This window comes from Canis lupus, chromosome 22 (genome assembly GCF_011100685.1).
Source record: "Canis lupus familiaris isolate Mischka breed German Shepherd chromosome 22, alternate assembly UU_Cfam_GSD_1.0, whole genome shotgun sequence".
Classification (NCBI taxonomy): domain Eukaryota; kingdom Metazoa; phylum Chordata; class Mammalia; order Carnivora; family Canidae; genus Canis; species Canis lupus.
Window position 1 is genome coordinate 2,368,721 of NC_049243.1, and position 25,861 is coordinate 2,394,581.

General features: G+C 46.2%; 1 protein-coding gene across 7 annotated transcripts in view; it reads left to right on the forward strand.

Annotated features, from left to right (window-relative positions):
* The window catches only part of CAB39L (calcium binding protein 39 like), a 107,930-nt gene extending 82,385 nt beyond the window's left edge, over positions 1–25,545 (forward strand). For 3 of the 7 annotated variants that reach the window (XM_038569468.1, XM_038569467.1, XM_038569466.1), the window contains 4 exons: positions 4,198–4,257; positions 6,798–6,863; positions 14,931–15,074; positions 25,194–25,544. In XM_038569468.1, coding sequence (XP_038425396.1) covers positions 4,198–4,257; positions 6,798–6,863; positions 14,931–15,074; positions 25,194–25,373 — 450 coding nt within the window. In that variant the 3' untranslated portion in view covers positions 25,374–25,544. Of the gene's footprint in view, positions 1–4,197; positions 4,258–6,797; positions 6,864–14,930; positions 15,075–25,193 lie in introns of all 7 variants that reach the window. The other 4 variants (XM_038569462.1, XM_038569463.1, XM_038569464.1 and 1 more) reach the window with 2 other exon arrangements.
* Positions 25,546–25,861: the final 316 nt, after the last annotated feature.

Below are 25,861 nucleotides of genomic sequence, written 5' to 3' on the forward strand. Positions count from 1 at the left end.
GTTGCCTATGGCCCAGCTGATAAATAGTTCTGTTTAGCAGCTCTCCAGAGATCAAGAAAGGTAAACGTGGTCGCTTGTTACACTGAAAACCACATGTGGTCCGTACACTGGGGTTTCCTCAGCCTCTCTGAGAAGGTGCCCTGGCTCTGAGAGAAGATCCAGACACACCCGTGGTGGCAGCCAGGGTGGGAGAGCGTCAGGGAGCAGAGGCCGGAGGGGGCGCCGAGGGGAGGGCCCCGCCGGGGACACACCCTGCCTCGACATTTGCACCATCTCTCTAGAAATGCCTCTAAATAAGGACAATTGAACTGATGAGACCTGTCAGAGAGAAGATCCCGGCGGGGAGCACAGTGTCCTGGGCACATCAGTTCGCACAAACGGGAGGTGGGGGGGTGGGGGCAGGTGCAGGTGGGGGCCCAGGGTCGAAGTGCCTGGAGGGAGAGGAAAGGAGCCCTGGGCAGGCCTGGGGCAGGTGAGGAGCCAGTGTGGGGGCTGCGTGGGGGGGAGCCGGTCTCCAGGCCTGCTGTGCCCCGGGCCTCCCCGAGAGGGCCCACCCAGGGAGACGGCAAAGGGGGGTGCCTTGGGCACGGAGACGGCAAGGCCTGGGAGGAGAAGTAGCCAGAGCGCCGAGGGTGAGGGGAGGGGGGGACAGGGAGGGACAGGCTGAGGGCGCACAGCCCCCAGGGGCACCTGCTGGGCTCCTGCAGGGAAGGCCCCGCAGGCCCCCCAGCCGCACCCCGCAGAGCAGAGGTTGTGCAGCCGCCACAGACGAGCACCCCCGGGGCCGCTCGAGGCCACACGGTGACAGAGGGTGACTTCACACACAAGACAACTCCAGTGCTGTCTAGCGAGCTGTCTGTGCCTGAAGAGCTGAGGAGATGTTTTCTATTAATAGACACGACGACTCTGCTGTCATGGAAACAAACTTGGTTCCTTTTTTAAAAAGACTGTAAGCAAAGCTTCACAAATAACTATAAACAAAGAACAAACCCTCACGGAGGCAAAAAAGCAAATAGAAATGAATATGTGCTGTTCAAGATGTTCCCCCAAAGCTTTTTCAACATTTAAGAACTTTATGCTTGATAATGGAATGTTCAGCCCAATTTAATTTGCTGCACAATATTGAATATCAAAGATAAATTGGTGTTTTACTTGATAGCTCAGCATATGTTCCATCAAACTTAAGTCTCTGAAAAATCTAAATAACTGTAAATGTCTCCAAAAAGAAGAAGGCAGAAAAAAAAAAAAAAAAAAAGAAGAAGAAGGCAGGATGGGGCACCTGAGTGGCTCTATTAAGTGCCTGACTCTTGATTTCAGCTCCGGTCATGATCTCAGGGTCCTGGGATCAAGCCCTGCATCAGGCTCCACACTCAGCACGGAGCCTGCTTAAGATTCTCTCTCTACCCTCCTTCTCTCTCTCAAATAAACAAATCTTTTTTTTTTTAAAGTTCTCCAGTATGCTAACAATATCAGAAATGCCAATTTCTATATTTTTCCAAAATGCTGTGGTTAATATAATAGAACAGTGACCATAGATCACTGTTTCTTTTTAAGTAAATGGCTTTGAGGGCTTCTGGTTGTTTGGTAGGCTTGTTTTTCAGTTTGATTTTAGTTTGGTTTTTGTCTTTTGTTTTTAACCTCTTAGACGTACCTTTTTTGTTGGCTCTTGCCCAGTTTAATCATTACTGTTTTAACATTGTTTATAGTTTTTCCACAGCATTGTCTACGAATTGTCATTTCCCCCCCCAAAAAAGCATTCCTAACAACCAGAATTTCTTTCATCTCTCCTTCCAAGAATCGAAGGGGTTTGAACTTGCCTCCCCCTGCCACCTGACTAGCTGGATGTCCTTGAGCAAGTAGTGAACTTCGTAGTTTCATTTTCCTCATCTGTGAGATGAAGAAAATAACCCCTGCTTTATGGAGTTGTTGTGAAGAGTAGAAGTAACGTGTGTCAAGCACTCTGCATGCTCCCGACACACAGTAAATCCTCCATAAATGGCAGATAGAAGAGCACACTGTTTTAAATAATTTTTAAATTATTTAAAATTTGTTTTTTTTTAAGATTTTATTTATTTATTCATAGACACAGAGGGAGAGAGGCAGAGGGAGAAGCAGGCTCCATGCAGGGAGCCCGATGTGGGACTCGATCCCAGGTCTCCAGGATCACAACCCAGGCTGCAGGCGGCGCCAAACCGCTGCGCCACCAGGGCTGCCCAAATTATTTAAAATTTGAAGTTTATTTTTCTTTGCACCTTTCTGCTCTTTCCTTTTTGGGTAGGATTTTAGCTATTTTTCCCCCCACCGTTACATGATCTATAACGATGCAGCAGTTTGTGTTATGTGTGTATGTGCACGGACGTGTGTATGTGGTCAATTCCTCCAGTTTTGTGCATGCATTTACGACGTACAGAAATTTGAGGGTAGAGCTGTGCATATATACACACAAGTATGTGTAAGAGAGAGAGAGAGAATCGCTTATTGGCTGTACTCGCCATGTACTCGTCCTTCAGCGATCCTATCCCACCAAATTTTATTTTTCTGTTCCTGGATGTGTAAGTTATTTCAAGTATTTTCCCTTGAAATTTGAAGATGCTGCTACTAAAGAGGACTCCCTCCGGATTCCCCTTTCTTTGGAGTAACGCTCAGGTACAGGAATGGAACCTTCCAGGCAACGCTCATCGGCCGGCGCTCCTGCTGGGCTCTCGCCGCGTGTGCAGGCCTGCAGCCCCGGGAGCACACGCATGGCCCCACACGCAGACCTGCCAGCCCGTGCAACACGCCGATCCAGGGGCTGCTGCAGCCCTTGGAGGCTTATTAGCTGACCCCTTTCTAACCGGGGTCAGCTCAGAAAAAATCACTGATCCTGCTAAAGACAATAGGGAAGCGGGTGTCTGAAAACGAGAGGCCCCGCGGAATGCCGCGGAGCCCACACCTCCTTTCCGAGGTCCCCTGATGGAGAAACTTGTTTGAATTTTGACCTCGGGCAGGCCAGGAATGAGTTCCTTTAGAGGGGTTTTCCCATTTTAAAATTCTAGTTCCAGAATCTAGTACTGAATGTTCTACTGGGGGGAAAAGAACAAAAGTACCAGTTTCCACTGATAGGCACGGTGGTCAAACAAGATTTGATGATGAGTAATGACAGGATATCAATAGCCAGTCTTGTTGTTCCTGAACTTGAAAATTTTAGTGCAAAACGCATTAAATATCTCACTAAAATAGAGATAGGGGAGTTTTGCCATCCACAGCTGCTTTTTCGTTCTGTGTGAGTTGATGTTGTGGATCTTCTCTATGTTTTTAGGGAATTTTAATTAAATGTGTATTAAAGTACAAGAACTTACTTTGGAAAACTTAAAAATTCTTGTTATGTTTTTAATTAAATCCTACGTGCTACCCAGACAGGGTATTTGGCCTCTAAGCATATAAAAGGGATTAATTAGGTGAGGCTTGTTTTCTTTCAACACCAAGGTGAATTAAGGATATAACTTAGATGCGAGTAGAAGACAGTCAAACGTCCCTTTATTCTTTTGTTCCGTTTTCTGAGAGTTATGCCTGTAATAAGATCGGTCTACTTGTCTTTAGCTTTGAAAGGGTGCATTGTATGACTTAGTCACTGCACAACACCACGCAGTCCATTACCCCAGGGGCAGGATGGTCCTGCGACGGCACAGTCAAGTGTCATTTTTGTGATTCCCAGCGTCCTAGGTACCTCTGTTTTAAAGGTGGTTAAGTGGAAAAAAAAAAAAAAAACTAAAAGTTGAGATCCTTGAAAATCTTTCAAGGTTAACCTGTGAGATGCAGTTTTAAGCCATTCAGAATTCTTTTTTTTTTTTTAATAATTACTAACAACATTTTGAATAGATCATCATAAACTTTATTTGGATACTTATTATTAACGTCACAATCACCATGTAGTCATGGCTTGAAGAGAGATGCTGTAAATCCTGTCTCTTGGGTGCCATTTGTTTCACTGGTTAAATTATCCCCTTTCATACATGTGACAATGATATATGAGTCAAAGCACGTTACTGTTTTTAACAAGAAACAAACATGCATTCCACATCTTTAAGAGTGGAAATAATGCTGTGTATATAAGGAAAACACTCTTCGGGAACTTACGAAATTCTTAGAAGGAAAAGCCAGACTTATAAAGTTTATTAGCTATAATAGTTTTGTTTCACTCAACTGTTCTTTTTCTAGGATTTGCTAACCAGACATAAAGTGTTGGTCGCAGACTTCTTAGAACAAAACTATGACACTGTGAGTATAGAAGTCCTTTTTAAGGTTGTATGGCGTCGTCCCTTCTCTCCTCTCTCTCCCTCTTAGATCTGTGGACACTGGCTCCTGTTTATGATGCACAGCAAACACCAGCCTTACTTTTTCCATGCACCCAGTTTGTCCATTTACCTGGAAGCCAGGTCATCAGGAAACTTTGTGGGAAAGGGAAGGTGGCAGGAGATCAGGGCGTTCTCATTGTTCACATCTGTGCCTGTTGCTTTATCTGGGAGCTCCCCACAATGACCGGCACCCGTTTACTTTGATCCCAATGTAAGAGCATCCACGTTGCCCTTAAGAGGCAATAGGTGCCCCTAGAGGAGCACTCCACCCTCACTAAAAGAGGTCATCTTACTTGCTTGGTAATAGTTATACTTACTAGTGGAAATGCCAAAATACTCTGCCTTCCACCTCCCTTCCCAAGTGGTGAATCCAGCCCATCCTTTTGAGAGTCAGCTGAAACGGGACTCGTCTAGACAGCTCTCCCAAGTCCCACCCGGCCGCATACACGCTCGGGTCCTCCCTCCCCACCGCCACTGCCACGGGTTACCACATTGTACTATGGTGTGTCTGTACCCGCCCAGCTGGCCCTGAGCTCCCCCAGAGTCAGGAACCTGATCAGAAACTATTGATGCCGGATGAGGGGTTAAAGACACATTAGACGTACATTTACAACAAGTGAAAATAAGGGCAGCCCCGGTGGCCCAGCCGTTTAGGGCCACCTTCAGCCCGGGGTGTGATCCTGGAGACCCGGGATCAAGTCCCACGTCAGGCTCCCTGCGTGGAGCCTGCTTCTCCCTCTGCCTCTCTTTCTCTCTCTCTGTCATGAATAAATAAAATCTTTAAAAAAAAAAAAAAAGTGAAAATAAGGGAGCTGAGCTAGTTTATGACCAAGCCCGTGGTGTCAGCTCCACATGTTTCTACAGAGTGAGTGATGTCAACGTGTTGTGCAAGAATGCCCTGCATTCGGGAAACAGCGCACGACAATTGGGAAGACCATGAACTCGTTCCCTTCGATCCCTTATTTACCCGACTCTGTGCCTATGGTCACGTCTTGTGTAAATTGGTGACTTCACGGGCACTGGGCCTGCTGTGCTGACCTGACAGCAGCCGAGGACTCCTGCTCCCTGTGACATCTCATGCTTTCTGAGGCTCCTGTGTCTTTAGTGGTAGCCTGGGAAATGGGACACCAATCCAGGACCCTCACATAATGAAGCTGGCATCTGTGGGCCCGCTCATTCCTTACACACGTATGTGGGGGTTCCGGTTACATGTGATTGCGCTCACCTGTGGAATTTAAGAAACAAACGAGCAAAGGAAAAAGGACACAGAGAGACAGAGGAGAGACAAACCAAGAAGGACTCTTAACTGTAGAGAACACACTGATGGTGCGCAGAGGGGAGGGGTGGGGGCAGGGGGGAAACAGGTGAGGGGGTTAAGGAGGGCGCTGGGGGTGATGAGCCCCGGGCGCTATAGGAAAGTGCTGAATCCCCACATGTTGTACACCCGGAACTAATATAAGGCTGTGTGTTGACTATGCTGGAATTAAAATTAAAAAAAAAAAAACTTACCGCAACATTAGATCCATCTCCTGTCCACAGAATCCTGACAATAAACAGTAAGGCCTTCATATAAAAGGGTGTAATTAATGAGCTACGTGGTTGGTTTTCACCTGCGCTTTGCACTTTCTCGCTTGCCCGCCCGCGCACTCAGTCCCCTCGAGGACCAGCACCACTGCCACCCTCCGCAGGCCCCAGCCCGGCCTCTCTTGCCTTCAGTTCTCCGCTGGGCTTGCCCCCCCCACTCCCCCCACCCCCGTGGCCTCCAAAGCTTGTCCTGGGGGGCAGGAGGTTGATCCTTAGCTTCCCCAGCCCCTGGCTGTCTGAAGGGCCCGGGCAGGGGTCCTCCCAGCCACGTTGGGACCGGGGCCCCAAACACCAGTGTCCCCCAGCCTCCGGGGAGGCGAGTGAGCTACGGTCAGCACGGCCACTGTGCAGCAGAGTCACCCCCCCACCCACCGTTCCTCTTCGGGGTCTCACTGCGATCTCGACAGTGTGATTCTTCGTGGGGTCCCGTGCGAAGCCCTTGTGCTGCTTGACCTCTTTCTAAAATCATTCGCGCGCTAATAGCTACCAGCGAGGCTGCATGATCTAAATTTCTCTAAAATGGCATGAAATGTGTTACTTCACTACTCACTTAATAGATGGGTTGATAGACGTTCTCTCCAAAAGGATTTATTGAGAGGACTCAACTACTCCATTTTTCTACTCAATTGTTAATTTGAGGGACGAGAGTAAAATGGAGAAGGCCGTCTGTGGCATCACTGGGCCTTCCTACCCTCCGGTGAGCATGATGCAGTGGGGGAAAGCCGCCTTGGGACAGTGGCGTCGGCATGGGGCCAAGCGGTCGCCAGGCTGCACTGGCCTGGGGCTCGGGGGTTACTTTTGAAGCAAGGCAGCAAGCAAACCTAATGCAGAGAAACCACGGCTGGTCTTAAACTCTCACATTTGTTTTCTTTTCCTTAGATTTTTGAAGACTATGAGAAATTGCTTCTGTCTGAGAATTATGTGACTAAGAGACAATCTTTAAAGGTAATATCAGATTTCTTTAAGTTATGAGCTTCTATCAGTTGGTACCTTGTTAGTAAGTGGTGGCTCTTAGTGGATAAGTACATAGAGAAGAATTAAAGGGCCCTTTTTTGTTTTTGTTGTAGTTTGGAAAGTATGTCTCATGTTATGAGTGTGCTTTGTAGCAAGACCATGTTTAAGTGCCCTGCCTCAAATACTTTTTGGAAGTAACAATATAAATAATAAGTACATGATGAAGTAGAATGTAGTATATCTCAGCTCAGAAAGAAAAATCAAGAAATTTAATTTAAATAACATTTAAATTATTAATTTAAATAAAACCACACTTGTCTCCTAGGATGTATTTCCTGGAGATGAAAAGAAATCACTCTTGGCTTGAAATTAAGATCTGAATTACTGTTTACAAGGAGGAATCAGCAAAGTCCTCCTGTGGCTCTCTTTCAGTGCATCTGAAACAGAAAACTAGTGACTATATTTCTCTTGTACATCTCTCTGTAAATGACTTAGTGACCTGTTTTGGAAAGAAAGGGAGAAGAAACGGTTATGTGATGGGGCTTCTGAGACACACTTACCTCTATTTGTAATATATTTTTCTAAAGATTTTTCTTTTTTTTTTTGCACCATATAGCATTTCTGGGTTCCATCCTCTGAGCATTCTTGTAATGTTTTACTGCAGGTCCTTTTTAATGCCTCCACCGTTTAACATTGACACCTTCAAATTGTATTTCCAGCCAAGATTCTGAGCTATGAAAATAGTCGTTCTTTAAAAAGAATAATCTTTAATAAATCTGGGTACTTAATCACATACCCCCAAACTGTGCTTTTCTAAAAATGCCAGTTATTAACAGTGAAACAGACTCTGGAAAGCGGTTAAAAGACGGTATCACCAGCTGGAAAAGAAAATAAAGTCAACTCTCAGTTATCTGCTGATAGCTTCGTTGGATTAGGTTCGGAGGTGGGGGCGGCGAGGAGGGTAATAACAGGGCATTCCGTCTGGTCAGCAAGCATCTATGTGTTCCTGTTGCTAACATTACGGCGACAGCCAACAACAAAATGAAGTTGCACCTCTATGGACCTACATTCTGTTGGGGGAGAACAGACAATAGACAAACAGGGGCACCTGGTGGCTCCGTGGGTTACACATCTGCCTTCAGCTCGGGTCAGGATCCCAGGGCCCCAGGATCGAGCCCCACACGGGGCTCCCTGCTCAGCAGGAAGCCTGCCTCTCCCTCTCCCCCTGCCCCTCCTTCCCGGCTTGTGCAATCTCTCTCTCTCTCTCTCTCTCTCTCTCTCTCTCTCTCTCTCTCTGTCTCTCAGATAAATAAATAAAATATCTAAGAAAAAATAGATAAACATACATAAATATATAACTTTCCGGTGATTTTAGAACAGTTAAGGAGGGCACGAGGACAGGAGGTGATGACTGGGGTGATGGGGTTGTGCGTGTGACCGAGGGGCACTTGCTGTCGGGGGTCATATCACCTATGAAATGCCCGTGGGAGGTCCCGCCTCCCCCATGAGTCAGGCAGCCCAGCAGGGTAGGGCCACATAGTCAGCGGGCTGCCTTCCCTCCTTGAGAAAAGGTGCCTGGGGGGGCCTCAGGGGGCCTGGGGGGTGGCTGGGTGGCACAGTCAGTTGAGCATCCGAGAGATCGAGCCCCACATCAGGCTCCACGCTCAGCATGGAGTCGGCTTGGGACCCTCTCCTTTCTGCCCTCCCCTCCCTCCCCCCTTCCTCCGTCTCAAGCAGCCATTTGGTCAAGAGGAGGTTGGACTGCTCCTCCGGGAGGGGGACGTCAGTGAGAGCTGCATCCCTGCCCTTCACATCCCATCCCACTCCGATATCCCAAAGAAACTGAGAGGACGGCGCCCCGAGGGGCCCGCATATGACTGATCAAATCACTCATACATTTTCCAAGTCCTTCCTCTTTTTAGTGGGAATCTGTAAGATCTTGAGCCAAAGTAGCAGCATTGGTGTAAACTAAGGTGATTGCACTAAGTTGGGAATTTATCCTTGGACCATTTTTCCAGCAGTGACGGGAATTCGTGATAGAAATCTTCCCATGATCGACTGTGTCTAGGGCATTGAGCGCCGTTACAAAGCTTACATTGCTCCCCCCCCCCCCAACACCTCCCTCTTGGGCCTTCTCCCTGCTTTTTCCTTCCTGCCACCCTGTTGTCCCCTCCCGCCCTTGTGCCCATTGCCCCCCTTGCCTTCTCAAGGTGTCACCAGCCCCCACCTTGTCCTGTGCCCTAGCAGGAGGCATTTGCATTTGAAGACAGAAGCCTGTTGGTGGAAAGGGTGTGTGATCGCCACCCTAATACAATTTTGGTGGGTAGTGAAGGGGAGCGGGAAGGATCCCCCTTTGCTGCCGGCAGCGCCTCCGTCTGCACTGTGCAGCCCCCTGCCGCGGGGCTCGGCGCTAGACACCTGCGCTGGACACCTGCGCTCGTCCCCGGGCCACAGCGAGCAGCAGCTGAGTCTGCATGTGGCCTTGAAACTCCTCCTTTTCCGCTTGATGGCGCTTCCTGGGTATTCACAGATGCCCCACCCTCCCACAAGGCTTCCTGCCTGTTCTTTATTAATCCTAACCCAGATGTACCACCTTGCTGCCACTCTTGCCTAAAATCTTCGATAGTGGAGTGTCTCACAAATATTTTATTTACGGGATGGTAAAGCCAAGCGCCGGTTGGACACTAAAAGAAAAAAAAGAGAACTAGTAAAAGACAGAGAAAGCGTATCTCAGGATGCAGAAGCTGTTAGAATGAGTATGAAAGATTTGCCCTTTTTTTTTTTGAATGCTAGATTACAGGCGGAGACATCACTAAAATGGTCTTATCTCACTGTATTCCAGGAGAGAGCTCATTAAATTCCACGTATTCTTGTCTTTATCAGAAAAACGTTGTTTAGGAGAGCCCTGCTGGTGCACTGTTGGTTTTTCCTTCTGAGAATTAGGTCCGTGGTAGCAATATGTTCTGTCTTGGCACAGCTATGTTTACATCTCCACATTCTGTAATATTTCGTACATAGATGCTTCATTGTTTTAGAAAATAAGAGAGTTTATTAGATTATTGTTATTATTATTACCATTATTAAAAGATTATTAGAAGAGTATACGGACAGTATCCTGTAAGTGATTAACTGTCTTAAAGCCAGGCTGCTTTCTGGCTCCAAAGTACTTGCTGCCAGCTGTCTTTTGTTAATCATGCTCCAAGTTTTTCTGAACTACCTTGGGGTGCTTAGATGCCTGATGTCAATAAAAAATAATTAACAGAGAAATTCCTTCCCCTCACATGACAGAGCTTAGGGAATTTATTTCTTATCTTCTTTGGAGCCATTTAATTACTAGCAAGAAAGATTATAATTCAAAAGAAGCTTGGTAGAATTTTCGGGGGGTTGTTTTTGGCTCTGGTCAATTTCATTAACACACAAGTTTTTTTAAAAAGTCATTATTTCTGTTTGCTGTGCTTGGCTTTATTCTGTAATACAGAGGCCTATAAAATCTGACATAGAGAACCAAAAACAAAGATCTCTCCATTTTACCTGTTACAGTATCGTGTTAAGCACTTTGTATCATGGTTAAATGCAGCATTTTGTCATTGTCAGTATTAATTAAAATAGACGAACACTTCTTGGCTAAAAGAGTCAGTGTTGTTGGCCAGATGATTTAATACAATTGATTGTTTCAGAAAAGTAGTGGGATTATGTTAGCAGAGGATAGATTGGGTAAAATTTACATGTAGGCATCCCCAAGTAATAAAAATTAAAATGACTTAATCTGAATTTAACTTATGTCACTTGAAATTGAGTGTGTGTGAGTGCAAACTTTAAGGGTAAATTTTAATGAAATGTCTTTATTGTTGAAGAGACCTTTTGATATGTGTGTGTACTCTCTGTATATGTATCTGTATTTTGTGATATGTATTATATTCGATTTTTATGTGCATTTTATATAGATCTTTATATCAGTATAGAATCTATAGATGGCTCTATATCTGTGTCTGTAAGGAAGCATAGCTGCATATGCCTATGTATATCTTCAGTGGGTATATTTTATGTACAAATATAAATCGTGCCAGCTTTACAACCCAGAAGTGGTTGGGTTTTTTTTAGAGAGTCTGGGAGCCACCTGCTGGCACGTGAACACAGGAAGATAGCATGTCTCCCTTCCCAACATCGGGGAAATTAACCTCAGTGCTGCTCTCCAAGCTGTAACCATTTGCTCGTCAGATAAAAGTTCTGTTATTCTCTTTATCAGCTGAATAAAGGCAATTAGCTAAAGCAAGTAGCTAGCTCCGGCCAGGTGGGTTCAGAGTGAGCTGTGAAGGGTGCATAGTGCAAGGCAGCTGTCAAGTCCGCTTCCAAGGGACAGGTTCCCCTTCATCTTGAGAAGATACAGACATAATGGATTGTAGCTGCATGGCCGGATAAACAAGGAGGAATTTTACCTGTCTTTCCTAGTGTCTTTGCCACAGAAATGTATAATGTTGTGCTGTGGATATATCTATTCAATAATCAAACTGCTCGCTTTCTTTTCTGCAGTTTGTGGACCTTATTTCCCCAACAGCACCCACGCACATCACATAGTTAAGTTATAAAGGGTATAAACAGAAACACAGCTGGATACGTGCCCATACAGACCTAATGTTCTCAAGAGGCAAGTGGGTCTGTACGGCAGGGCAAAGTGAGTGCAGCTGGGGAGAAACAGGGCCCAGAGCAACAGGTGGCGTGGTGGTTCCCAGGCGCTGGGGTCGGGGCTGGGAGGTGTTGGTCACCGGGTACAAACTTTCAGTTACGAGAAGGCTCAGGGCTGAGGCTCCGATGCACAGCATGGGGACTGTAGTTGACTGTGCTGCGCTAAGGCCTTGAAATTTCTGAGAGTAGATCTAAGCATTCTCAGCACACAGCAAGCCCAAGGGTAGCTCTGAGGCGACGGGTGCGTTCATTAGCTTGATGCTGGTAAGTGTTTCATTAGCTTGATGCTGGTAAATGTTTCACAATGTGAACATATTTCAAACCAGGATGATGTGCACTTCAAATATGTCTATTTATCAATTACCTCTAAGTAAAGCTGGGGAAGGCATTGGGAGCAAGAAGAGGGACGCCGCAGAGGCAGGAGATTGAGGAGCCATCGGGGCTCGAGAGGATAAAGCAGAATGAAGCAGAAGCGACTCCACAGCACAGAGGGCTTTGAACGCCATCCTGAGGAGTTTGTTTTCCCCCTAAATCCACAGGCATCCAGGGATCCGTTTGTTTATTCTTTCACTCTCTTGGTGGAATTAGTGACACGAATAGGGCTGATGCTCAGGAAGGTGCATCTGGCACACGGTGCAGGATGGACTCGATTGGGTCTACACTGAAGAAGGGACCGTGCTGTGGGCTGCCACAGGAGCCGGGTGACAGGTGGTGAGGGTTGGAAAGAGGATACGGGCAGTGAAAGTGGAACGAAGGATGTCCGAGACATTTACAGACGGAAAATTGGCAGACCTTGGACGTGGATTTGACGCGAGGGGCGAGGGGAGGAAGGAGCCGAGGAGGGTTTGAGCTCTTCCTGAGGTGGTGTCATTGACAAAGAGGAAAAGGAACTGGTTTCAGGGACACCGGTAAAGGGTCCGCTGGTATAGAGCTCAGGAAAAAGAAACTTTGAGGGGATCCCTGGGTGGCGCAGCGGTTTGGCGCCTGCCTTTGGCCCAGGGCGCGATCCTGGAGACCCGGGATCGAATCCCACATCAGGCTCCCGGTGCATGGAGCCTGCTTCTCCCTCTGCCTATGTCTCTGCCTCTCTCTCTCTCTCTCTCTCTGTGACTATCATAAATAAATAAAAATTAAAAAAAAAAAAAAGAAACTTTGAGACTCGAAATGTAGGTTTGGGAGACCTCTTCCCAGATGCTCCAGTGGAAGCCATGGGCATAGATGAGCCTAGGAGGAGAAGAAAGAGCAGAGATTCACATAGAGCACTTGGGAAATTCCTCCATGTCTAGAGCAGAAGGAAGGGGAGCAGGAACACAGAAGCAAAGGAACAATGTGCAGGAGGTTAAGAGACCAGAAGAATGCAGTGGTCTTGAAACCAAGAGCAAGGAAGTTTCCAGAAGAATGTTAGTTAGCTTTTAGGTGCTGCAGAGAAATTAAGGAAAATGAAGACGAACAGTTTCCAGGACCGCGGTCCCACGATTGAGGCAACCAGCTAACGTCTAACAGTGGTCATCACTTGGTACGTTCAACAAACACTATTTTCATGCACCAAAGTAAACTGAAGATTCATAGTTCTTTTTTGTTAAGTAGACAAACAATACATCACAGGCAAGGTGGTTTGTTTACTGCAGCCAGACACACACTCACACTCACAGGCACACACACACACCTGCACCGTTGCGTACACACCCCGGTGGTTCTGCTGCTAGACTGGATTGTGATGGACAGCTTTCTCCCGCCTTCCCCTCCCACCCAGGACTTCTGTAACCACCTGTACGGTGGATTACCATCCCGAAGCATCCAGAAAAAGCCCAGTGGATAGGAGAATCCGAAAATAAGTAGATCATATATAAAACTATGTGGGGGCACATTTCAGCTGCCTGGCTGCTGGAGTTTTAGGAATTGCTACCAGTACATGAGAATAATAGTTCACGAGGTAGAGAATGGTCAACTGTTGCTGCTAGAGGGTCAACTATTCTCACTTGGGGCATTTTCTTTTTGTAAAGATTTTATTTATGTATTTTGAGAGAGAGGAGTGCGCACAAGCAAGGGAGAGAGGCAGAGGGAGGGAGAGGAGCAGGCTCCCCGCTGAGCAGGGAAGGGAGCCCGATGTGGGACTCGATCCTGGGACCCCAGGATCACGACCAGAGCTGAAGGCAGACGCTCAACCGACAGAGCCCCCCAGACATTCCACTCCTTGGGTTTTTTTTTAAGGTTTTATTTATTTATTCATGAGACACACACACACACACACAGAGGCAAAGACACAGACAGAGGGAGAAGCAGGCTCCATGTGGGAGCCCGACATGGGGCTCGATCCCAGGACTCCAGAATCATGCCCTGGGCTGAAGGCGGTGCTAAACCGCTGGGCCAGCCGGGCTGCCCACCTTGGGATATTTTTGTTTTGTTTTGAAGTGTCTCAGTCTGGGCTGCTATGACAAAAATACCACAGACTGGGTGGCTTCCGCAATATTCATTTCTCATAGTTTTGGAGGCTGGGCAGTCCAAGATCAGGGTGCCCTCAGTGAGAGAGCCTCTGGGGTCTGTTTGAGAAGAGCACCTGTCCCCTTCCTGCGATCCTACTTCCCGAAAGTCCTACCTCCTGGTACCATCACACTTGGGGTTAGGGTTTCAACATGTAGGTTTTACAGAGGCACGGGATGTTACATATTCAGTTCATAATATGGAATAATTGTGCATTTGCGGGGAGCTATTAATTTGTCATCAAAAAAACGTTTTGTTTTACTTTTCCTTAAAAACTTGCTGTGTATATTAAACTTTGTATGGACTCAGCCAATGATTTCTCCCACCCCCCAACCAGCTCTCTAGCAGGTTTTGTAATAAAAGTTAGAGGGAAGGTAAGACTCACTTGGCATGACCTACTTTCCCAGGAAGCTACTAGAGTACATTTATTCAGGGAAAGGAGGTGTAACTGTAGAGTCAGTTTCGTTATTCTTATTCCACCATAAGGCCTAAGAGGCAATGCAGTACCGGGAAGCAAGATTAAAGTGAGCAGTGAAAATAATGAACTCGCTTCTGGCTGGCTCTAGATGACAGCTACAGAGAGAGCTTTTTTAAGCTGCAGCAATGACTGGCTTTAAAAAAAAAAAAAAGATTCAGAAATGTATTAATCACCGACTTGAGCCAAACTGTGTGAAAAGCTTAAAATAACTTAATAACAACTACTCCTTTCATGCCTGTGCTAAATGTAAGATGCACTTTAGGGACTCTCAATTTCTTTTTTTATATCAACATTCCTAACCACACTTAAGAGTTTGTTCTTCAGGAAGAAGTGTGATACATTTTGAATCCGATGACTCCCAGGCAGATTGTATTGCTTTAATTTTGTGGGCTTTTGTCTTTGTTTCTGTTTTGTAGCTGCTGGGTGAACTGATCCTGGACCGACACAACTTTGCCATCATGACAAAGTACATCAGCAAGCCAGAGAACCTCAAACTGATGATGAACCTCCTTCGAGACAAAAGCCCCAACATTCAGTTTGAAGCCTTCCATGTCTTTAAGGTAAAGTGCGACAAAAGTAACGCGGGCATTTCTCACTTTCAAATGGCAAACTCTCCCTGCTGTTCACCCTCCTTTATACTCGAGAGAGAGAATGAAATAGGCAGTCTTTCCATTTTTTTGCATGACTTGGACGAAATTCTAGAGTTATTCTAGAATGAATGCCCGTTTGTTTCTAATCCCTATCTCTAAATGTTTTCATTTTTTCCACTGAGAAAATAGGTGGATACTGTTTCCCAAAAGTCACCAAAATAATCAGCTGACAAAGCCAAAATCCAAATCCCGAGTGTCGGAATTTGAACGCTTTGCTCCCGGCCCTAAGTGTTTCTTTGAGCCTTAAATGAAGCCCTGAAGAAATTCTGGGGTACAACTCACTTGCATTACTTGTTTAGAGATATTTTTTTAAATGCATTTCGCAACAGATGCAAACTAGTTGGCAGGAGAAATCTGTCATCTGCAATCCCTGTTTCTAACCAAACTGTTGTAAAGATTTTAGTAGGTCTTATTTTCCTATGCAGATTATTTGAAGGTTTTTTCCTGCAGCTGTAATCACATGGTATGCAAAATTGATATCCTAATTTTATCACTTAATGCTTTTCCAGAAGTGAACACTAAGTCATTGTTGTTCTCTATGAGTCTTAGAGCCACGAGTTTTATTGGCATAGTCCATCATTGGGTTTGTTTACTCTGGCTTAATCATGCCTCTGTTTTTTATATTTAGGTTATTTCCATTTTTTCCTACTGGGAGAAATGCTGCAATGAGCATTTTCTATATCCAGCTAGGATCCCCCCGCCCCCCACGTTTACGATTATTTTCTTAGGATAGATATCTGGAGCAGAATTAAGAGTCAGGAGAACTCCAGGCTTTTTTAGGTCTTTATAATGTATATTCACCAATTGAATTTATAAGTCTGTAAATGGGAGAGACATGGCAGTTTATAAGGTATCATTTCTTTGAGGGGTAAAAAAAATTTTTTTTTTTTTAGTCCATCTTTCAGCCACCAGGTCTTTAAAATTGTCCAAAAAGCCACTAGAGCAATTCAATTACCAAATTAATTTATAAATTCCGTTCAGGTTATGTTCAAAATCCCAACAGGACTTCTGGAACTTGACAAGCTGAATCTAAAATTTATGTGGTAAAACAATGGCTGTGGCAATTTTGAAAAAGAGCAACGTAGGGGAATCCACTCTACCAGATATTTAGACTAATGGATTTATAGTAAATGAAGACATCTTTTAATTTTTAGAAGAGACAATGAGAGCTGTCTTTGTGATATTAAGGAAGGCAGAATTCCTTTAAAAAGAAAGAGGGCAGCCCCGGTGGCACAGTGGTTTGGCGCCGCCTGCAGCCTGGGGTGTGATCCTGGAGACCCGGGATCAAGTCCCACATCAGGCTCCCCTCCCTGCATGGAGCCTGCTTCTCCCTCTGCCTGTGTCTCTGCCTCTTTCTCTCTCTGTGTCTATGAATAAATAAATAAAATCTTTAAAAAAAAATAGAATCACAAGACATAATAGAAGTGTCTAGTTAACTACATCAAAAAAATTTTTTTAAGATTTTATTTATTTATGCATGAGAGACACACAGAGAGAGGCAGAGACACAGGCAGAGGGAGAAGTAGGCTCCCTGCAGGGAGCTCGATGCAGGACTCAATCCTGGGACCCCAGGGTCACGGCCTGGGCAGAAGGCAGACACTCAACCGCTGAGCCACCCAGGCGTCCCAACGACATCCAAATTTAGAACTTCTGTTCAAAAAGACAATAAGCAAAGTTAAAAGGCAGGATAGAATGTGATACATACAATGACAAGTCACTTAGAGAAAGAATTCAATAGAAAAATGGGCAAAGGATGCAAGTTGAAGAATTACAGATGAGAGAACCCGATTGGTCAATAAATAGGTGAAGACGATCATCTTACTAAGTAACATTGGAAATGGCCATTGAAATATCGATGCAGTATCGTTTCACATTCTTCAGAATGGTAAAATACTTAAGTCTTACAAATCAGATATTGGTAAGGTTGGAGGGCAATAGAAGCTGTACAACCACTTTGAAGAGCAATTTAGTCAAAGAACCGACCGCATGCATATTCTTCAATCCTGAAATCTCATCTTTCAGCAATCTTTATTTATTTATTTTTTTAGCAATCTCTTTTTAAGTAGGCTCCACACCCAGCGGGTAGCCCAACACGGGGCTCGAACTCACGACCCTGAGACTAAGACCTGAGCGGAGATGGAGAGTCGGATACTTAACCGACTGAGCCACCTAGGCACCCCACCCCCTCAGCAGTTTTTTAGACACATTCTTGCACATGTGCATAAGGAACCGTGTACAAAAATGTTTATCACATTGTTTAGAATGGTACAAAATGAGAAAAACACACAAATGGGCATCAACTGGAGATGGGGAAAATAAATGGTGCTGTATCCATACAGTAGCACAAAGTAATGGATTAAAATTCATTGAGTTATATTCACATCCGTGTGGGTAAATCCCAGACCTTGAGTGGAATAAACAAATGTTAAAAGGATGTTACTGATTGAAAGGTCGAAAACATGCACAACAGCACTGTATATGGACTCAGACTGGTGCAGTTAATAGTCTAAAAACCTGTATGGGGGTGACAAATACCAAATTCAGGAGAGCAGTCACCTCAGCAGGGACAAGTAGGGGGGAGGATGGTATCATGAAGAGGTGACCAACAGCTTCCAATTATATATATTGTATATATGTATTTGTATTTTATCAAAGAATCTGAAGGCAATTCAGAAATTTCAGATTTTGATAGCACACACAGTGGGAACATGAGCCCGATACGTTACTGCTGTACTCTGCTCCATGTTAGAATTATTCAATAAAAAATATTAAACGCAAATACCAAGAAGCGCAAATCAACGGCTGTAGCACTAGAAGATGCCCACACAGTACAAACGATAGACCCTCCCAAGACCCCTCTGACTGCCGACATCGTAGGTGGCATGAGCCATGTCCTCAGCTCCCACGGGATCTTAATGTATCATCTGAGACGAGAACAAGCTTCACAGAATGTTGTTCAAAAGTGCAGTATTATGGAAGTATTCAGTGGGTGGCCAAATAGAAATAACCTACTTCCGTCCTTGGAATCTGGATCATCCCATCATTGGCCAGAGTAGGTGCATATAAACACAGCTGACCTCTTGTTTACTGTACGTGTATGAACGGGGCCTACCCTGTACCCTATGTTTCTGCCGCTGAAGTATGAACCGAATCGTTCACTTGCCAAATACACCATTTTGTTATTTAGAAGAAGGAACAGCTGAGTCCTAGAGGTTTTTTTTTTTTTTTTTTCTCACAGTTCTGTATTAATAGCTCCTCCCCAAAGCACCTTCTAGGAGGTGCAGAAAATGTGGAACACACTGCTCAAAATGCCTTTGCCAGATTATTTTCATTAGCTTGCTGGTAAGTTCAAGGAATTGAAGGAGATACCATTTCACGTGATTTTCTGCTGTGGACAAGCGGGAGGTTGTGGTGGGAAAGCGCTGGATGAAGTCAGGAGACCCGGGTGTTGGTTCTGGCTTAGTTGCCACCAGTGACTTTGGGCAGCGCCATCTGGATCTGTTTCCTCGCTTGTAAAATGCAAGCGTTAAAGTGGAATCTAAGTCGAAGTCTAGTTCTAAGATACCAGCTCGGTTCCGGAAACCTTTGCGGCCCTCTCTGCTTTCCCAGGGATGGGCCCAAGATGAACGTAGGTATCAGCTCTGAGCCGAGCTCCCTTTCCTTTCCCTGGTTACTGCCTTATAGCAAAGGACCATGATACCGTTTCCCACGAAACCGTATCGGGGACAGGGGTCGTCTCTACCTTCTGACCCACTTCTTAGAACTGCTGGAACTCAGGCGATGGCCTGGTGACAAAAATGCTCCTGAGTGTACAGCTCCGTCACTCAGATCCTAGCAGTTGGCTGCAATTGCCATTTCCACGAAACCAAGAAGCTCCACCCTCACTTGTTCCGACAACAGCCGGTTTGACAATTCACCTAAAAAAAAGTACCCAAGAAATACCCGTTTCTTGTGGCCTTACTGAAAACAATGCAGAATTACGGATTAATTTGGTGAAAGCCTAACCATCAATTACCCACTTCCTTAGGGACTCGGGTTTTTTTAGCAGGCCAGCCTCTCTGGTCTCGACGTACCAAATCTACGTCTGCTGATGGAGAGAACAGTGGGGCCAGGTGAATTCAGGAATCAGCTATAAGCTGATGTGATACTAATAATTCTTCTAAAAATGTTAACAGTACAGTCAGAAGGTGTTTATACCAACTTAATGTTTCATCGACTACCTTAGTGCAGAACGCTTAACTGTATCCTGCCTTCGTTGGAACACATTGCGCTCGTTTTGCTTATTTCATGGAGCAGCAGAGGAGAAAAAGGGAGAGGCTGTAAATAAGGCTTCCCCTCTTTTAAAATACTTTCTTTAAAAATTCATAAAATAACCAATTCTGTGTTTGTTTATAGAAAGGTTTGCAGTGGGCACTTGCGACCAACGTTAGCAACATCACCCAAAAATATCTAACTGTATTACTCAGTTCGATAATCCTGGTGCCGAGTATTGATAATATTTTCAGCTACTTTAAAGTACATGGTTGCAGTAGAATGTAAGAAAAGTGGAGACTGGTAATATTTATAATAGGAAGTGTGAATGCTCTTAGGATAAGGAATTTTTAAAAGTGGCTTTTCCATGTCATTTTGGAATAAACATGTCATTTCCTACGTAATTTGCACAGTTACGTGCAATTTGTAGATCCCAAAGACTTGGATTCCAGATTGCCAAAGCCGTTGTCTGTAGCCCTGACTATACTTTAAATGGTGGTTGGCTTGCTTAACATAAGAAGCTGTAAATATTAAAAACATTAAACAGGGTGCCTGGGGTGGCTCGGTCAGTTAAGCATCTGCCTTCGGGCCCAGGTCATGACCCCTGGGGTCCTGGGATCGAGCCCCACGTCGGGGCTCCCCGCTTAGCAGGGAGCCTGCTTCTCCCTCCCCCTCCGCCCCTCCTCCTGCTTGTGCTCCCTCTCTCTGTCTCTCTCTCTATTTAAAAAATAAAAAAAAAACATTAAGCAGAAAAGCAGTTTACAAACCACCACATACAGATTGCAAGCCCAGTTTTGTGTAGACTATATTTACATACGGCTGTATGCACAGAAAAAAAAATGCATACAAAGGGGATATACACCAAATAATCAGTTATCTTTGGGTGGAGGAACTATTTAAGAGATTCTTTTCTTACTTTTTTGTGTCTTCTTTTCTCCATTTTCCTAGTTTTCCACATGTATCAGTTTCATAATCAGACTGATGACAAGGGTGGTGACAGTGAGGAGGAGGATCTCTGGAGATTTTGGAGATTTTTAGAGCTTCCAGAACTTCCAAGCTGCTCTCCTCCTCTATCCCCACTTCCTTCCCAGGGTTCTTTTGTTTTGTTTTGTTTGTTCCTCCCTGCACATATGGCGGGGCTCTGTCCGGCCCGTGGAGGGCTCACGGGTGCTCATCGTCCTCAGCCAGCCCGCGGACGCAGGGATGAGGTTTTTTTTTCTTAAACAGGAAAGAAAAGGTTACTGTCTCTGATCAATATTAGCAAGAATTGGGTCAAAATATTCTAAACATTTTATTGCTCAGGTTTGTATTTATTTGAGGTGATGAGTCTTGAGACTGAGACGGCCTCGTTTTACGCTTCAGTGGAAGGAAGGCTCCTTGGGGTTACTTGCGTGACTATAACGGGAGCCGCGGTTTCAGGTCCACGCACAGAGCAACCTCACAGATGGCGAGGTCGGCAGAGCAGAAAGCTCACCTTCCCAGGCCTTGTCTCGTGCAAATCCTTTGTGACGAAATAGAATTTGAATGAAACGGACGCATGTGTGTGTGTAAGAAGTACACTTTTTTTTTTTTTTTTTACACTTTGCATGAAAAGCATTCAGGCCTAAAATGGACAGCAGAGTATGCTTAGTTTTCTGAGTCAAAAATATTTGAGTTGTGGTCATGCTATTTGCCCTTCTCTAACGAGGGCTTGAGAACTCCATAAATCACATTTCTGAAATATGTGTAAATTAAGGGACGCAGCCAGTTAAGACCGACCGCACTGTAAAAAGAGAAGCCACAGGTAGTTCCGTTTGTTTAACTTGCTTGGGGATGGTCTGAGAGTAGCATTTAAGAAGAAAATAGGTGCAGCAGACAGAGAACCAAGAAACTCCCTATTCAGCACATAATACTCCGAAGATTTGGCTCACTGTACCCTGATTTAGAAGTGGGTTCCCTGGGGGCACCTGGGGGGCTCCGTGGGGTGAGCATCTGCCTTGGGCTCAGGTTATGGTCCTGGGTCCTGGGATCGAGTCCTGCATCGGGCTCCCTGCTCAGTGGGGAGCTCGCTTCTCCCTCCCCTCCCTCTGCTCCCCCCCATACTCTCTCTCTCTCAAGTAAATAAATATTTTTTTAAACTGCGTTCCTGGGGATCCCTGGGTGGCTCAGCGGTTGAGCACCTGCCTTCAGCTCAGGGCGTGACCCTGGGGTCCCGGGATCAAGTCTCCCATTGGGCTCCCCGCAAGGAGCCTGCTTCTTCCTCTGCTTATGTCTCTGCCTCTCTCTCTCTCTGTGTGTCTCATGAATGAATAAATAAAATCTTTAAAAATTTTTTTTAAAAAACAAACTGCATTCCTGATGGTACTGGCTCACCTCTAGCCCTCACTGGGGCCTTCAGGGTCCCGGCCCTGCCGGGGGGAGCCATGCATGGTTGTGTCACCTGCCTCTAATCAGCAGCCACCTATGCAGGCAGCAGCATTCATGAGCCATAAAAAGTCAAAATAGGGAAAATTTTAAAACTTGAAAACAAATTTGGCATTTTTTAGGTGTATGGTGTGTGGATTCAGTGTCGTTAATCCAGGGATGCCTGACTACAAATTCCTCTACATTTCACATTTATATATATATTTTTTTTAAGATGTTATTTATTTATCTGACACAGAGAGAGCAAGAGCACAAGCAGGGGGAGCCGCAGGGGGAGAGGAAGAAGCAGTTTACAAACTGAGGCGGGCCCCATCCCAGGACCCTGGGCCGCCACCTGAGCCCAAGGCAGATGCTTCACCTCCTGAGCCACCCAGGCGCCCCTATTTCACCTTTATTTTGGATTGAAACAGAGAAGCTTAGTTTGTCCAAAATATTTAAATTTCTTTTTTAGAAAGACTGTTACGAGTTATTTATGTAGTTAACCACAAAATGCCAGACCATTTCTAGCTAACACTTGGCAGCAACTCCCTTGTAAACAAGTGGCAACCACGCGAGCCACACGTGTGGCTTCAGTGTGTGATTTTCGGACACGCTGCCGCGAACAGGTGTTACATACGGTGTGAACCAGTCGAGGGTCCTTGCTCCAATATGTGTGAGTGACAGTTCGACTTGATCGTCGTCACGTAACCTCAGCACTGTGACCATCTGAACGTGTACAGTTGGGTGGCGTTTGCCGTATTTCCAGTGCTGCCCGACTGCGCTACTGAGTTCTGGAACATCACACCCCAAAAGGACCCATCGGGCAGTTGCTGCTCATTGTCCCGGACCCCTCGCCCTCGGCCTCCCTCCCCTGCTTCGGCTCTCGACGGCTTCCCTATTCCAGATGCTTCCTATAAGCAGGATGATTCCGCATGGCCCTCTGAGTGCTTTCTCTCCTCAGCGTGGTTTTGAGGTTCGTCCGTGTTGTAGGATGATCGCTCTTCCCGTTGCGTGGCTGCCGTGTGTGCATCGTACGGATGTGCCACACGTTCCCCATTGATGGACGTGGGGCTGTTGTGAATCGTGCTGCTAGGAACCCTCGCGTATGAGTGTTATGGGAACGGTGTTTCTTTAATTCTCTCGATCCGCACTTAGGAGTGGAATTTTGGCCTCGTGGTCATTGGCTGGTGACCTCCTGGTACTTCCTGCCAAGCTGCTGGCTGCCGAGGCCGCGCCTCACACCTGCCCACCAGCACCGCCGCCGTCCGGCCTCTCCCCTTCCTTACCTACGCCTGCTTTCAGATCTGTTGTATCATAGCCATCCTAGTGCGTGTGAAGTGACACCCCATTGTGGTTTGGGTTTGCATTTCCCCGATGACTGGTGATCTGATGATGTTGAGCATCTGTCTGTTCATGTGCTTATTGGCCATTTGTGTATATTTTTTAAAGATTTTATTTACTCATGAGAGAGAGAGAGAGGCAGAGACACAGGCAGAGGGAGAAGTAGGCTCCACGCAGGGAGCCCGACGTGGGACTTGATCCCGGGACCCCGGGATCACGCCCTGGGTTGAAGGCAGCGCTAAACCGCTGAGCCACCAGGGCTGCCCTATTCATGTGTCTTCTTTGGAGAAACGTCTGTTCCATTCCTTTGCCCCTTTTAGAAAAGGCTTGTTTTTTTGTTGTTGTCAAATTGCACAGAGTCTTCATGTCTTCTGGATACCAGACATGGATCATACATAAGATTTGCAATAATCCTCTCCGGTGCTGTGTGTCGTCTTTTCAGTCTCTTTGATAATATCCTTTGATACACAAAAGTCGTACATTTTGATGAGGTTCAGTTTATCCCTTTTCTCTTTTGTTTCTCATGCTTTTGGTGGCAGAGCTAAGAAACCGCTGCCCAATCCAAGGTCATGATTTTCCCTTAAAAGTCTTATGAGTTCTTGTATCAAGGTCTTTCATTGATTTTGATTTAATTTTCGTTTTCAGTGTGAGGTAGGGGCCCAACTTCATTCTCTTGCCAAATACTTTCTGCTTCAACTGCAGTGATGGTGTGACTTCTTCTCATTTTATTAATGTGGTATATTGGGATCCCTGGCTGGGTCAGCGGTTTAGCGTCTGCCTTTGGCCCAGGGCGTGACTCCGGGGTCCCGGGATCGAGTCCCGCATCGGGCTCCCTGCATGGAGCCTGCTTCTCCCTCTGCCTGTCTCTCTCTCTCTCTCTCTCTCTCTCTGTGTCTATCATAAATAAATAAATAAATAAATAAATAAATAAATAAATAAATAAATAAATAAATAAATCTTTTTTAAAAAATGTGGTATATTGGTTGCCTAGCGCTGCAGGGTCTTTTGGGAGAGGTTCTCTGGGATAATCTGTTCTATGCTTGTCCTCTAGCTTCTGGTGATTGCCAGTAATCCTTGGCATTCCTTGGCTTATAAATGAATAATTGCAATATCTATCTTCATCTTTACATGACCTTTTCCTCTGTTTAACCCCATGTGCCTCTTTGTCCTAATTTTCTTCTTCTTATAAGGATACAGACCCTTGGATTAGGACCCTCCCTAATCCAGGATGACCCCACCTGGATTGGATCGTATCTGTAATAAGGTCACATTTATAAGTACTGAGGGTTAGGACTTACTCATATTTTGAAGGGACACAGTTCAACCCCGTATATGTGGTATATGACATCGATCGGTTTTATTATGTTGAACTTCCACTGTATTTCTAGAATAAATTCCACTGGTTGATGGCAGGTAATCCTTTTGGTATGATGCTAGCTCAGGTTGCTTATATCTTCTGGAGGATTTTTACATATTTACTCATAAAGGATATTGGTCTGCAGTTTTCTCATAATGTGTTTGTCTAGCCTTGCGATCAGGGTAAGTCTAGCCTCATAGAGCCAATTAGGAAGTGTTCCTTTCTCTTTTATTTTTTTGGGAAGAATTTGAAATGGACCCGTATTAATTCTTCTTTAAAAGTTTTTAGAACTTACCAGTGAACTCATTTGGTCCTGGGCTTCTCTCTTTGTTGGGAGGTTTTTGATTCCCAATTCAATCCCCTTATAGCAATGTTTAAAAAAATCATTAAGAGAATACTACGAGTCATCGTAGCCTACTCTAACAAATTAGATAATGTAAATGAAGTGGACAAATCCCTAGGAATTTACAGACCAAAACTGACTCAAGAGGAGATAGAAAACTCTGATCCATGGACTAGCTCATGTCACATGATAACTCCACATAATCTAATGTTACCTTCACTCCTTTGAGCCTCCACAGCCCTTCCTTCCCTCCTCATAGGGCCCCTACACCCCTGTGTATTTTTCCCCGTGGAGGCAGGGAACCCAGCAGGTCCCCGGCCCGCGCCCTGCCTCACGCGGGTTCCTTGGCCCACAGGTGTTCGTGGCCAGTCCTCACAAAGCACAGCCCGTCGTGGAGATTCTGCTCAAGAATCAGCCCAAACTCCTTGAGTTTCTGAGCAGCTTCCAGAAGGAAAGGACGGACGACGAGCAGTTCAGCGACGAGAAGAACTACCTGATGCGGCAGATCCGCGACCTGAAGAGGAGCAGCCCTTGACCTGCGCTCCCGGCGGCTGCGTGGACGCGGCCAGGGAGACCCGGGGCGACAGCGGCAGTGCGGCCGCCTCCCAGCAGAGCCCGCCGGCCCGGTGTGCGGATGGCTGGCCGGCCACTCCACCTGGGTGCGCGACCCGGGCTCCCACGGGGTGGCCCCCGGTCCCTGCCCCCTGCCTGCCCTCTGCCCCTGCCCCCTTCCCTCCTGACCCCTAGCCCTGCCCTCGGCCCCCTGCCCCCCTGCCCCCTGCCTCCTAGCCCTGGCCCGGACCCGGACCCCCTTGCCCCCTGCCTCCCTACCCCCCTGCCCTCTGCCTCCTAGCCCTGGCCTTATCCCCTGCCCCTGGCCCCCTGCCCCTGCCCCCTGGCCTCCTAGCCCTGGCCCTGCCCCTGGTCCCTGGTCCCTGCCTCCTAGCCCTGGCCCTGCCCCCCTGCCCCCTGCATCCTAGCCCTGGCCCTGGCCCCTGCTCCCCTGCCTCTGCCTCCTAGCCC